Raw genomic sequence first — 14,367 nt, 5'->3', positions numbered from 1 at the left:
GGTATATCTTCTACTAGCTGTGCAATATACATCAATGCTCATGCATTGTTTGTGATGACTTGTTTTTATGGAGCCCATGTAAAGCTGTCTAGAACACTCGCTGTCTATCTTCTGGCATCTGCTTTTATGTGGCACAGTCTGGGGATAAACCTGATTGCTCCCTTCTTACCCAAATCTCATCCTTCTCCTTCTGATTTTGATCCTCCGTCTTGTCATTGATCATGGTTCTCTGCTTCGCCATGTCAGATGTCTCACTGGCTGTTGGGGATTGATTCTTCTCTCTTTCCACACCCTCCAAGGTCAAAGCCATGACTGGGGCCTCCAGGTCAGTCTCAATGGACGCAGGTGTTGGTGTCTGGCAGAAGTCGTTGTCGTCGTCGTCACTGAGGATGTCAGTTTCCTTCACCTCTTCTTGATCTTCGTATTCTTCTAGGTCGAATTGTTCTTCCACCCAGCGGTCTGTGTCACCTGCCAAGTCAGACTGCTGCTGCTGCTGATCTGGTTCCTCATCCTGCTGGGACCGTTTTGAGCCAGGCTCCTCTGGTGAAACGAGGTCTTGCTGTTCAGGATCACCATCAAAAACAATATCCGTGTCTATGGTGAAACGGTTGCGCACTAACTTCCTTCGGCCGAGAGTCCTAGTCGGGGCAGATGCTGCAAAACCCCAGAACATCAGAGAGATAAATTATTATGATCTTACTACTTTGAGTACATCACTTTGGAGTTTGGTTGAAAGTAATTATCTTCCTACAATACTGGTTAAAACCTTAAATGAAAAACTCAGGATAAAACCACAGGATTCTGCCTGTCTGTCAAAAATAAATTGTGCACTTGAAGCTGTTGGGTTAATGCATCTACAGACTGGCATTTACCTGCTCTATTTATAGTGGGGCGGGCTCCCTTCAGAGCACACAGCCGTTTTCCTCCAAAGGGTACATACTGCTGGTTGAGTGGTAAGCTCTCTGTTTTTAGGAGCTGCCGGCGATGCTTTTCTCGCAAGATGGAGTGGACTGTCTTCACAAAGTCTTTTCTGCTCTCCGGAGAGCTGAGAAAGGTAGACAGTTTGTCACTTCGTTAGATAGCAGACTGGACTTTATCAGTAGTGGGCAAGCTGTAATCTGCAGTGTAATTGAACCTCCTTTAGCAGAAATCCTCACCTGCAGCACAAGTGAAATGTCCTTTCTGGTCTTCCTTCTGACTCCGATTTTGTGTGGATAATCTCACACACAGCAGAGCCCTCGCCATCTGAGGGAGAAATCATCACTAATGTCTCATATACGTAGAAATCTGGTAATATATTGTGAGATAATCATTAGTCGGACTGAAGCTAGAACTAGTGTGCTACTAAAGTTTGTAATCTACTATACCTGCATTGGTCATAGACCGGACTTGAAGGGCATCAGTTGGGATCATGTGACGGAATCTGAAGGGATCTTTTTCTTCAGAAGATACAGAGACCCGGTGGGAACCTCCCTTCAGTCAAGTAAAGAATTTTTTTGTTTTTGTTTTTACAGACGAAAAATGGTCCACAGGAAAGGCAAGTCAACAATATGTTTGCGATTGGGGTTTGGTGTTGCTGATGGAATCCTGTTTTTGTGAAAACCTACCATTTTCTTCTTCTGCTTGGACCCCTCCTTGCAAACAAAGACCACTGCTGTTTTGAACACTAGAAAGCATTGGTGGAAAAAAAGACTTAGTAATCACTGGGGTTCAGGTCACATGTCAAATCAACATATGTAACTTTGAAGTTAACAACAGGTCTGTTCATTAAAAACTACATAGGAAGGGTTGCTGGTCTCTTTTTTGTGCACAATTGTGAACAATTCTTGCTAAAATGAAAAGACTTTTTTTTTTTTTTATGTTTTAGTTCATTTTTACTCTTCTGTAAAGCATCCTTGGGGTTATCCAAACCTTAGTTAATATTATTATTAGTACCACTGTTGTTATTATTAATACTATATATGGTCAGAAGTCGGGGGGCAACTAATACACATGGGTTTTTTTAGCCCGTCTGACTACTCAAAGCACTTTAGACTACCTTTTTTTACAGCACTACATTTTTACAGCACTTTATTCTAGACCAAGTACTTGGTCTACCTCACATTATTGGGGAATTCAGAATCACCAGTTAACCAAACATGCCTGTCTTTGGATGTGAAAGGAAGCCAGAGAGCCTAAAGAAAACCCACACGGGCAAAGGAAGAACATGCAAACTCCACACAGGGAGACCTTAACTGACTAAGCTTTCTCATTGTGAGGCAACAGTGCTAACTATTGCACTGCTATGCAACCCACATTACAGTTAACTGAAATGTTGTCAAATGCTGCTAATCTGTCACTTATGGAGTGTAAGGCATTTGAATTTTTCCATAATTACTAGGCAGTTCTTTCCAAAATGTGCCCTGATGCATGTGCACGCTTTACACAACGTGTGTGACTGTGCCATCACAGTCAATTTGTCATTTTTCATCAGATGTTTTGACATTTTTAGATGGAATCCAAACAGCATACATACACTTATTATTCATTTATTACATAATCAACAATCCTGCCATACCAAATGTAGCCATCTGGGGTTCTTTTTTCCATTTTCCTAAGGAGGCAGGTGGGTTAATCCATGTCACAGTGTTGTGGAGAAGCAGATCGCCCATTGACAGATCAGCAACCTGGTAATTGGAACGAAATAATCAACCAATCTGCTCCAATTGCGTGTCATTTTTGGTTAACATAACAGAACCAAGCCAGGTTTCTCCGATCTACCTCTTTCTTTTCACTGCTCTGCTCTGTGATAAGCTGATCAAACACAGCTCCAAACTCCTCGTGGATCTTCTGCATTTCATTGATGTGGCTGGCAACCTTGTTCATGGCTTTCATGGCAACTGCAGTCCAGCACAAATCGCGTTATGAGGCGGGTTGTTGGGATTGTACATATTTTTGAGATCTGCTATAAGAATTTGTCTTACCGTCGAGGTGGTAATGTTCCTCACTGTCTGGGTCTGTGAGCGAGAAGAGCTCCTTCAGCAGGAGGGGATACTTGAGAACCCTCTGTATGGGTTTGATTAGGTAAGACTCCAGTGTGGAAGAGTGCTGCTGCTTGGGGTTTCGTTCATCCAGAAAGGCCTTAAAATTGGGGTCAGTTTTGGCTGGAATGACCAAAAAAGAACACTTAGTGAAACGCCTCGATATGTTACCTATTTACCTACTTTTAATTATCCTCTATGTAATTGATAAACATTGGATTCCTAGTATTTTCACTAATGGTCTATTCAATTCAATTTTATTTATATAGCGCCAAATCACAACAAAAGTCGCCTCAAGGCGCTTCATAGATACAGAGAAAAACCCAACAATCATATGACCCCCTATGAGCAAGCACTTTGGCGACAGTGGGAAGGAAAAACTCCCTTTTAACAGGAAGAAACCTCCGGCAGAACCAGGCTGAGGGAGGGGCGGCCATCTGCTGCGACCGGTTGGGGTGAGATCTATAAGTTTGTTGTCTGCTTGCTTATGTTTAGCCTGATATTATGCAGATTACTGGCGTACAAGCATGCTTTGTCTTGCATTAGAGATTAGAAGCCACATCAAAAGGTCTGAATTGTTTTGTTTTTACAGAAGGGTCATTTTTATCGAACAGCAGCTAAACATGAGTGGGCAGAACAAAAATCTGTTTACTGTTTCAAAAAAAAGAAAAAAGAAAAACAAAACTGCTTTATTCTAATAGCACCTCCTTAAACAGTGTGGCAGATAACCAGTTGACTCACTGAATGTAAATGCAGAAAACAAAGCCATCCAGTCAAGTCCTGAAGGGAGTGGGTGTACTAGCTTAGAAGACAATGTTCGAGACTGCTCATTATATACCATACATTTGTGCAAAGCTTTTAGCCCTGGGAGCCTAAATGCATCCTTTCTCCTTTAAGGAGGGCTGCATCTCTGAAGCACATTTACTCACCCTTCACGAGGACCTTAGGGACTTTGGTGTGGCTGGCGCAGAAAGCACTGTAGATCTTAAACCGGTCTGCATAGTACAGGAAAGAGCCTCCGAGGGAGAAGAGGATTTTCTGTAAAAAGGAGTCACACAACCAGTAATTCAAAGACTTTGTCGGGTCTTTAAATACCTGTTGCTAGTCTTTTGCTGTATATTTCAAAGAATAAGTGCATACCTTAAACTGATCCACTCTCTCCAGTTTCTCCAAATCAGGAACCAGTCTCGTCCCGTCTTCCAGAGTCTTGAGAAACTCGACTTGGAACTCCACCATTTCTGGCAAGTTACCAAACAGAACATCCAGCTGAAAGAAAAATTATTTGAGATTATTTTAAATAAAGAAAGAATTTTAACACCTTCCAGTGCATTTCAAAATATTATTTTTTTTAATCACTTGCTACCAGTTAAACCACAAAAATGTCCAAAAATTGAATATAACCAAATGAACCTCGTTGTTGAAAGTGCAGATAAAACATGTTATTTTCAAACATCCCATCTCTCTCACACATCATCCAACCCTCTTGTCCTCACACAGAGCTGCACTTCACATGGTTATGTAACCTACTTTTCTTAGAACATTTCAACAGTACTGGCATTTAAAAGCCTGGACCCCATAAAGGCACATGGGGAGCATTTGACATACCTCATCCTGAGTAAGGAAGGTCTCTTTCTGCAGTGGGGTTAAATATCTCCCAATGAGGCAATTGAGATCCTGCAAGAAAACCATGAAAAAGAGTCGGTAAATTGTGCTTTACTCAGGTTTGCCTTGTGCCACCGTGTGAAATATGGACACACACAAAAAAAATGCATTTTTAAATAAGGCTTTGACATTTTTAACAAATCAACAGGTATAGAAAGGGATAGTCAGACACCAGGACAAATAAGTAATTCAAGCTCAAACCAAAAACAGCTGGTGGGTGCCTTTTTCTTCAGAAAGAACGGCTATATGGAAACCAAATTAAGTAGATGACTCTGGTAATACAAACATGAGCTGAAATGTAGAAAGCCTAAGAAATGAACAAATGCCTGGCAATCAAAAGTAACATGAGACTGACTCCAAATGACGTGCTCAAACTTGTAGCAAACAAAACACATTATGTGGTATTGCATTAAAGCTTTGTCAACTTGAAATCAAAACCCCTTCAAGTGTTTTGCCTGTATTTATTGCATTAGCAACAAAACTGCAACTCCTACTACAAGACACACAAACATAAAAATGCACCCACATGTCTGTTTGAACAATACACCATCAGTCACTTGCAGTATAATTTCTATAATAACTATATCTATGGCCCGTGAAATAGGGCATAACATTTTAGTTAGTCTAAATTATTCCATTATATAGCATCGCTAACCCAGTTATTCCGCTGAGCCATATTTATACTGGGCTGAAAAAGATTAGGCAATATCCAAGCAAGGGCACAGCTGTGTCCTGCTCATATCTCCCGAGACACAGAGATAAATATGGATAGGTCATGTTGAATGGGTAATGTGGAAGCCTAACACGACCTAAGGCAGACAGAAATATCGATCGATAGACAGGAGGAACATGCACACTCACAAACACCATCTGCCTCCTACAAGTAAGATGAGTGATACTGACTTTGACATAGGTGCGTTCGGTCTCCACGAGTTCACAGATGACTTTGCGGAGCTTGTCGGCATCAGAGAGCTGTCTGGGAGTTGCAGGAGGTGGAAAGGGCGATTCCGGGCTCGGCGAAGAGGACACACACTCCAAGGAATTCATGTCATGGAGACTGCGGCAGAAAGCGGCGACCTGCTCCGTACTCTGCAAGAAAGGGGGGGAAAACAACCAAAGAAAGATGAGCGTTTCAAAGGCAAGAGTGATAAAATCCTTCATAAAAGAAAACGGCAATGTTCACAAAGGTGGGAGCCACAAACATTAGGAAGCAGATGCCACTTTCTACCTACTGTTGTGCACACATCCATGACTGTACAGCAACTGAGCCTGGAAAGAGGCAGTGAGGCAGCTCTAAAAAAAAAAAAAATCATTTGCACTAATTTGGTCTATTTTCAGTCTGTCATAACAATGACTTTCCACCTCCCTCTCACTCACATCGCTCTTTTCCCTGGTGTTTTCCTCCTACTGATGGATCGGTGGTGTAATGATTCAGCTCTTTCACAGAATCAAAATATACACACAACGGTGTCTGTCCACATACAGTATGGGTTGCCGTGGTGACCAGCGCTGATGTGCATTAGACTATCATTTTGGGTAAAAAATAGACCCCACTCAGTAGCAGCCTACATGGCTGAACTAGTACTTGTTACTTTGGCCACAGCCTCAGCATCCATAAATATAAACTGGCATTTTGGCTTTTTAAAAAAATAAAAATAAAAAAATCAATACAAACACAAAGCAGAAAGCACAAAGAGCATAAATCATATCCATCAAAGCCTTATTCACTCTGTGAAGCCAGACTTCATTTGAAAGTACATGATAAAGATCAAATGAGACAGTCACATAACAGGGACCACTAGGAGCTGTAGTCATTATTGAGTTCATAACTGGAAGCTGAGAGATGTGTGCTTTGTTTTATATGGAGTTTTACAGGCTGGACAGAAACAATTTGTCCTCTCACACCTATAGGCTCCCCTGTGAAATACTGAGATTATACATCAACATAGCTGCAGAGGATGAAAGGTTGTGGTTCTCATATTAGAAAACCCAATTATGATCTTAGCTGCTGTCAGTCTTCACATCTAAACTTTGTTTTTAGTTTTAGACAAACAAACATAAGGATTCTGCTGTCTCTAAAAAGCAATGCGTGTGCAATTTTTCCAATATTTACCAAAATGCTGATGAAAAACTGCCATAGTCCTGATGTTCTTTGCCGTCATTCACAAAAATATGATGGAAAAATGCAAGAGCGAGAAGAACAGAGTACAAGAAGAACACTGTTATCCAGCAACTGTTACAGATATTCCCGGGCAGCTTTGCAAATGACCGTGGTTATCAGCTTTGTTATCTAATCAAAGAGACATTGATATGTGAGGCACGACAGCCATTTGTTCCTCTTGACAATGTTCCCCAATTAAGCAGGCAGCTCTCACATAAACAGATGAACTAGGAGGTGCTGTGTCTGTAAATGCAATGTTGCAAATGGATCTTACACTAATTCACAAATGCTTTGTGATTTGTTAGATCTGATATTTTTTTGTCAGAGTGAACATAACACATACTTTGTAAGTAAAACCAACTGGATGTAGAGAGTGATTTAGTTAAAAAATTAAAATAAAAGTTTTTTTAAAAAAAAGTCTTATGAAACTTACAGCTGATGATTAGTAAGGTCCAGTACATTACACATAAAATTGAGCATGAAATGCTAGATGGAAATGCACAAACAGATTGCAAGAGTGCAGAAAAAGGGGAAAATTCAAATCTGTTTCTTTTCTGAACATTTTGCAAAGTTTTACTAAGCCTAGTAAGACAGTCACAGTCAAGTCATGCTCTTCACAATCTAGGCTAATTAACACTATGACAGCTTTGGGTGCTTGGACACTTATGACATGTTAGAAAGGAGAGAAAGTACAGGGGGGGAGAAAAAAGAAAATCACAGGCTTCTGTATCTATTTAAAAGAACAATGTGTAAATGTAAAAACCTGTCACAGATATATTTTTTAATCTATATTTTATTTGCTGGGGGAAATAAACTACTTCAAAGCATAAAAGCATGGCGTAAGGAGAAGACTGCATGTCTGTTCTCTGAAACTGAAGCCCGATATCGCAGCTTAAGGTGCTAAGAGAGAAACTCAGAAATAGTCAGTAGATTGTCCAAGTCGCATAAAGTCCAAGTCATCTGCAGTAAGACTTGTAGAGCATGGGCTCCTATATGCAGTATTTTATTTTGGCATCTCCTGGAGCATTCCAGTGATTATGGGGCAACTCTGCGGCGACAGTGACTCACAGCTTCCTGCCATTGGTCTACAGCAGCCAGCGAGAGGTGTGAAACTAACACTGAGAAGGACAGGTGATTTTGTTTTTCTTCTCACTGGAATGAGACAACAGCTATCACAGCAGCACCAAGAATTAAGCAGGTAAAAAAACGACGTGCATGAAAGAAAAGAGGCTCACCAGATGAAGCATGTCATAGATGGAGTCTGTGGAGCGCTTGCTGTGCTTGCTCCACTTCAGGATAGACATAGCCGGGTGCAGATGGACAGCCAGCGTCAGTTAAAGTACCAGAGAGAAAACAAAGACTCCGGGCTTTAGAAAGAGCAAAGTCTACACTGTGTCTCTCCAATACATTTCTGAGCCCTTTTGTCTTCCCTGGTTTGAAAAAAAAAAAAAAAAAAAAAAAACAGGAGAAGATGCTGTGGTGCTTGTGATGAAGGATGAGTGGAGCTGCTCAGCCTCCTCCTCTCCGCCCACCAGCACTTAGAGCCTTCCAACTCCCCTTCTTTTGCTCCTTCACAGTCTGCTGTAGCTTTGTCACCAGTACTCTGCTGTTTTCTCTCTCTGGCTCTCTCTCTTCTCTACAGGCTGGGTAAACTTAGGCACACTGTGTGAGTGTGAAGATCTGGTCAACTCTAGCAGCATTGTAAATTAGTCTCGATAATCCTCCAGACCGGGGAGAGAGCAAAGGAGCAGGAGGGAAAGAGTCTCCTCAAGGCTGCAGTGGAGCAGGATTGACTGGGTAAGCCACGCCGCAGTAGAATACAAATGCAGGATTTCAGGAAAAGGGGAGAGGGGAGCTGCTGAGGAGCAGGCTTGAGAGGGGGTGAACTGCCGTGCAGCATTTAACAAGTAACAAAAGAAGCAATGGTCCCTGTGATTAAGTTACAAGCTCTGAAAATGCCATAGCAGTGAGGAAGAAAAATACACACTTGCTGTTTTCACCAAACATCCAGTCCCCCCCCCTGCATAACAACTGAATTGCATGACTTGCTTTCCACTGTGTGTCCTGTTTGACTCAGTCAGTAATTTCCTACTTTCCCAGAATGCCCCACATAAAGACTCCACATTTGTCATTGAGAGATGGGAGTGTACAGCTAAACAGTTTAGAGGCTGTTATTCAGATCACAAAATGATGCCGTACTGAGTTCTTCTCTATTGAGCCTGTAGCCAGAGCACACAAATTGGCATCGCTGAGAAATGATGTAGGTGGTCTGTGCCAAAGTCCTTGCTTTGAATATGTAGTACGTAATGAGGTTATGTTGCACATAGCTTTTATAATAACAAGACAGAAAAACAGTGATAGTACTTTGCCCCATAAAATAATTAGAAATCTATGTGTTTTTCATAGCACAAAATACAATCTTACAAAGGTTAGGCTGGCTATCTATATCTGACAATGACTGAAAGTAGGGAATCGTTGATCATCTTTTCAGCTGTTGTCATACAAAGTCATGGTGTGCGCAACGACAATGTTCAAAACGGAGCCAGAAAATAAATTAGTTAACTAATATTTTTATCACTTTGTTAAGCCACTCCTGAGCTGATTTCGAGAAAACGTATAGACATGTTTCAGATACGAGGACATAAATCTCAGCTTTTCTTTGCTTTGAGGTTTTTCACAGGGCCATCTTTTTAATGATTCACATACCGTCAATGCTACACAAAGAAAAAAGCGAGTTCTGATCTCACAAAAGGAACCTATTGGTTAATTTTCAAACAGAAAGCCCAAAGGAGAATGAAAGCAATCAATGTTTTTTTTTAACGAAAAAAAAAAATAGCTGAAAAAGCAGTATTTAGCACAGCAGATCACAATCTTAACCACAGATTTTGTCCTTCAGTTTACTCATAGTCTAGATCTAGTCTCGATTTCCTCATCCCTATAATATCATTAATAATTACAAAGGCAGTTACAGAGCTGCACTTGATTAACTGCTGCTCATTAAGCAAGACAAGTTCAACGGCGTGATTAAAGCAGACAACGTATAAAGAAGCAGTCATGTAACCAGCCCTGAATTTGAAGGGTAAGTAGGATGTCTGAGGATATCACGTTGATCCTTGGAGCTCTAGCAGTGAGCTCCCAATTTAACTGGGTACAATGAGAAATGATGTCGTTATCAAGTGTTGTCATAAGAGATGAGAGATAAACTAATCTACAAGAGCACATCAGTGCTTTCATTCAGCATTTCATGAGCAAGTGCCCAGTGATCCTTTGAAGTCGGTTACAGAGAGCAGATTAAGGACTGCCGCTTTAACTATTTTTTCGCCTTTCTTCTTCTTCCATTTTTTTCGAATTAGACATCTTTGTTAGTCATAGCACTTTAACAGCAACACGTGGGTCTTTGAGACTTATTTGCTTGTCTTGGCAGTAGTGCTCTGTGCTTTCTTTTTTAAACTTGTCTCTGTTCATTTATAGCTAAAAATGAATCCACCCCCAGTTATTACCTGGTCCTACTAACCTCGCATAATCAAGCAATAACAATGCAAGCTTAATCAAACCCATCCATCACTCGGCTGTTTCATTCAAAGCAAATCATTTGTCCTGTCCTTTGTCTCCAGTGCATAAGATACACTTCATGCAGCAATGATGAGATATTTTTGTATTTAGGTCCCTTTGATTTAATCATGTCAGAAGCTATGAAATTCCATTAGACTTGTGTGTCATGGAGGGAAAAGAGAAACCTGATACAGATTGTGTTGAGAAGCATGGGGTTAACACCCTCATGTTGATTATGGATGCTGCTCTGCTTTCATAAACAAGATAAAATGAGCCAGTAACAGATGGTGAGTCAAACTGTGGCGAAGCGAAATGCCTGTGAGTGCTTTTTCATAATACCAGAGCTAAGAGGTGTGCTGTAAAGAACAAGGACGGAAAAGAAGCATAGGCGCTGCAATATTACACGAAAGCTTGGTTGTCAGATGTTTTCTGTGATGACACTAAGAATAATAATAATAAAAGTGATGATAAACATTGTGCTCTTACCTTTGTGCACTCGTCGAACTCACTGAAGATCTCAGAGTCGTCATCCAGGCTGTCTCCTGAGCTCTCCAGAAACAGTCCAACTCCATCATCCAGGATTTCCTCTGAGAGAAACAAAACAGTCATGTATATGCGTCACAAAAGCCCCCCCCCCCTTAAATTAGATTAATACATTTACTTGCCTTGTCATTTTATTACGATTTAAGACCTTCCTAAACTAATCCACTAAGCTAACTGCTCAGAATGTCCTATTTTTCCTCATTTAAATCCAGTAAATCTGTTGTGTTTGCATTAATGAAACTGATGTCGCCAAGGATGATGGTCTGAAAGTCAGTTCTTCTTGCGTGGAAATAAAATATACGCTTGAGATTTGCCTACTTGCACGCTTCTGATTCATTTACATGCCAGGTGAGTACGTAAACATCACCACACTGTGAGCATCTGATGGCTTTGATACGCTTTAGATTTGTGGGAATTGAATTTAAACTGTTCATTAACCTCTGCTAATTGGACCTATAAACATGCAAGGATGGAAGCACCAGTGGCACTTTAAATTAGTAAGTGAAATACAGTACTGTGCAAAAGTGTTGAGCCATCCATCATATCTTTATGTTTGGCTTCCAAGAAGCTGGAGTTTCTTGTAATTCATTAAAGTGGTCTTGCGCAGTCATTCTTCACACTTTCTGAAAGTTGAGATCTTTCTGTGGGCATTGGCTGCTTTTTCATCCAATCCCTGTACCTGACCATTTTCAGGAATCTACATTTTTTGTTAATGTGGCCCTCTTAATCTGTCCTACAAAGATGCAATTGTATTTCTGGACCAAAATTGTGATTCCAAAATAGCTGTTATCCAAAAACTTGGCATCTCTCTGCATGGTGTACAGCGTAGCCTAAAAAAACCCCCCAAAAACAGAGCAACTGCACAAGTGGAGGAAAAAGCGGCATGCCTAAAAATCTATGTACAGTAGGTGAAAGTCTTCCAGAAACAGGAAAAAAAATTCAGCACAAATATGAGGACCAGAGAGATGAATCTGGTCCTTCATTTGATCCATCTGCTCCTCACTAAAGCCTAATCGGAAATGGTCGTAGAAGTAGAAGGGTGGGCATCAGGGAGAAAAAGGCAGACTTCAGAAAATCAGTGGCAGCGGATCTTATGAAGTGAATGAATGTACATGTATATGGAGAAGGTCAGGAAAAAGGTACATCAGAAAGTGTCTACAGGCATCTATGAAACAGTGGCGGCTCTGTGGTGGTTTGGGGCTGCATTTCAACTAGTGATGTTGGAAATTAAGAATTTAGGAAAACACCATCAGATACCATCATTACGCATTTGGAAAGTGTCTTAACGGCAAGAGCTTCATTTTTCAGCATGACAGTGATCCCAAACATACTGTTAATTCAACAAAAGCAAACCTGGATAGAAAAAACACACAATGGAAAACTACCAGCCATGGATTGGCCTTCCCAAAGCTTGGGCTGCAACAAATATTGTGACAGAGAACGAAACCAAAAGCAGCCAACATCGAAAGAAGAGCTTTAAATGTCCTTCAAGCCTGGAAAGCCTGGAACTATTCCTGAAGACTACTTAAAGAAATTAAAATAAGCTTGGCTAAGAGACTTCAAAAGAAAAGAAAGAAAAGAGTTCTGTGCTAAAGAATAAAGGAATTCAAAGCAAATATTGACTTTCAATCCTGTTGTTATTTATTGACTGTAGTATCGTTTATGTTTGCATATATTTCAGTAAATCACTGCACTTTTTTCCCCAGCAAAAGAAAGAAAGGTTGACTAAACTCCACACAGCACTGCATAATGTTAAAGTATACCATTTGTGTTTTTTTTCCTTTTACCTTGACTTTGGGAGAAAATGTCAGTGTAGAGATCTTCCTCTGCATCTGAGCGGCGTGGCGGCAAGTAGCAGAGCTGACGGCGGTCCACCGCAGGCAAGGTGTTGACTGTCAGAGCCAGTGAAGCCTGAGAGAATGCTGCTTTCATGTCAGAGAAATTAAGACTATGGGAGTCTTTTCCATTTAACTGAAGTATTTCATCCCCTGCGTTCAGACCTGCAAAAACATGCACAACCAGCTTTCAGCATCAGCTCCAGTTTACGGTCTCCTGTTCCTTCATTTACTAAAAAAAATGTTCTCTAATATCAGATCGTAATGACCTATCTTTAGCAATAATCGAACAACTTCTGCTTGAAATGTTCAAATGGTGTTTTAAGTAAAATGTATTTGTATAGCGCTTTACTAGTCCCTAAGGACCCCAAAGCGCTTTACACATCCAGTCATCCACCCATTCACACACACATTCACACACTGGTGATGGCAAGCTACATTGTAGCCACAGCCACCCTGGGGGGCACTGACAGAGGTGAGGCTGCTGGACACTGGCGCCACCGGGCCCTCTGACCACCACCAGTAGGCAACGGGTGAAGTGTCTTGCCCAAGGACACAACGACCGAGACTGTCCAAGCCGGGGCTCGAACCGGACAAACTCCCAACTCTTGAGCCACAATCTACAACTTTGGAGACTGTTGTTTTAATTTCAGCCCCACAGGCATGACCCGTTTCTCTATTTTTTGTGAAATATTAGCCAGTAACACATTAACACTTGTTGTCCAACATCAGTCATAATTGTTCTGGGATCAATGCTCTTTATCTTTATTTTGACATCATTCAGCTCTTCAGCTTCATTACAGGAGAGCCAGTGTGAAGCAGCCGTTGTTAAGTGTCAGATTCAACATAATTCTTCATAAAGGCCAGTGAGAGGCATGATTATAGTAATCAGCACCCTTGAGAAGTGTTGTGTCCTCTAAAACCTTCTCTACCTGTTGAATAAACGTGCTAATGCATTTTTCGAAAGAGAAACCAAGCAGGAGATGAAAACTCTCCTGGCCTTGATGTGAGAAAATGGAGAAGCACTAAAAACAGCTAAGGCAACCTGCATTGTTTATATTTTTCTTTAAAGTGTGGCTTATTAGATACAAAGTGTGTTTAGGAAGAGTTCTTTCAGTAGAAATGAAGGATAATTAACCTTTAGCAAAGGCTAATCCCCCTGCCTTTACATCGGTGATGTAGAGCTGCTGTACTCCATCCTCCTCCACCACCGAAATGGAGAAACCTGAACACAAAAGGGAAATGTGAAGAGAAAGAAAAGCAGAGAGAGAGAAAATGTTGGTATTAGCCAAGCATCAGAGGGACAAATAGGGATGGTTAACAAAAGGTCAAAGAAAATCAATTCTTATGCTGAAGAAAACAGAAATACGAGTCTTTAACACTGACTTCATTGCAGCATTCTAAATAAAGATAGAAAATTATTCTTACCGTAACCAATCATGCAGGATTCATCTCTGTCAAACTGGATTACTTTAGTTATTTTAGAGCAAAGCTCAATTTCTTTGTACAGCTGCAAGGAACAAAAGGAAGTCATTATACATCCTGAAACAACAGCCTACTTCATTCATGGCGTGGTGGGTGGGTTATTGACAGC

General features: G+C 40.9%; 2 protein-coding genes across 2 annotated transcripts in view; both read right to left on the bottom strand.

Moving 5' to 3' along the window:
* LOC102305278 (rho guanine nucleotide exchange factor TIAM1-like) overlaps window positions 1-2,534 on the bottom strand; it is a 6,206-nt gene extending 3,672 nt beyond the window's left edge. The window contains exon 1 of the mRNA XM_005926477.3: window positions 2,039-2,534. The gene's annotated coding sequence lies outside the window, so the exon portion shown is untranslated. The remainder of the gene's footprint in view (window positions 1-2,038) is intronic.
* The window catches only part of LOC102305574 (rho guanine nucleotide exchange factor TIAM1-like), a 39,644-nt gene continuing 25,284 nt past the window's right edge, over window positions 8-14,367 (bottom strand). Inside the window, exons 12-27 of the mRNA XM_014334915.2 lie at window positions 14,202-14,283; window positions 13,912-13,998; window positions 12,726-12,938; window positions 10,882-10,982; window positions 5,586-5,771; window positions 4,626-4,694; window positions 4,161-4,286; window positions 3,950-4,058; window positions 2,964-3,143; window positions 2,761-2,879; window positions 2,558-2,666; window positions 1,608-1,666; window positions 1,368-1,473; window positions 1,158-1,245; window positions 873-1,045; window positions 8-654 (exon numbers count right to left, since the gene is read on the bottom strand). Of these exons, the coding sequence (XP_014190401.1) occupies window positions 125-654; window positions 873-1,045; window positions 1,158-1,245; window positions 1,368-1,473; window positions 1,608-1,666; window positions 2,558-2,666; window positions 2,761-2,879; window positions 2,964-3,143; window positions 3,950-4,058; window positions 4,161-4,286; window positions 4,626-4,694; window positions 5,586-5,771; window positions 10,882-10,982; window positions 12,726-12,938; window positions 13,912-13,998; window positions 14,202-14,283 (2,337 nt within the window). The 3' untranslated portion in view covers window positions 8-124. The remainder of the gene's footprint in view (window positions 655-872; window positions 1,046-1,157; window positions 1,246-1,367; window positions 1,474-1,607; window positions 1,667-2,557; window positions 2,667-2,760; window positions 2,880-2,963; window positions 3,144-3,949; window positions 4,059-4,160; window positions 4,287-4,625; window positions 4,695-5,585; window positions 5,772-10,881; window positions 10,983-12,725; window positions 12,939-13,911; window positions 13,999-14,201; window positions 14,284-14,367) is intronic.

The sequence above is a fragment of the Haplochromis burtoni genome, unplaced genomic scaffold (assembly GCF_018398535.1).
Source record: "Haplochromis burtoni strain Fernald_Lab_line unplaced genomic scaffold, NCSU_Asbu1 Contig_36, whole genome shotgun sequence".
NCBI classification, from domain to species: domain Eukaryota; kingdom Metazoa; phylum Chordata; class Actinopteri; order Cichliformes; family Cichlidae; genus Haplochromis; species Haplochromis burtoni.
Note: the sequence above shows the minus strand (reverse complement) of the source record. Positions and strands in the feature narration are given on the sequence as shown.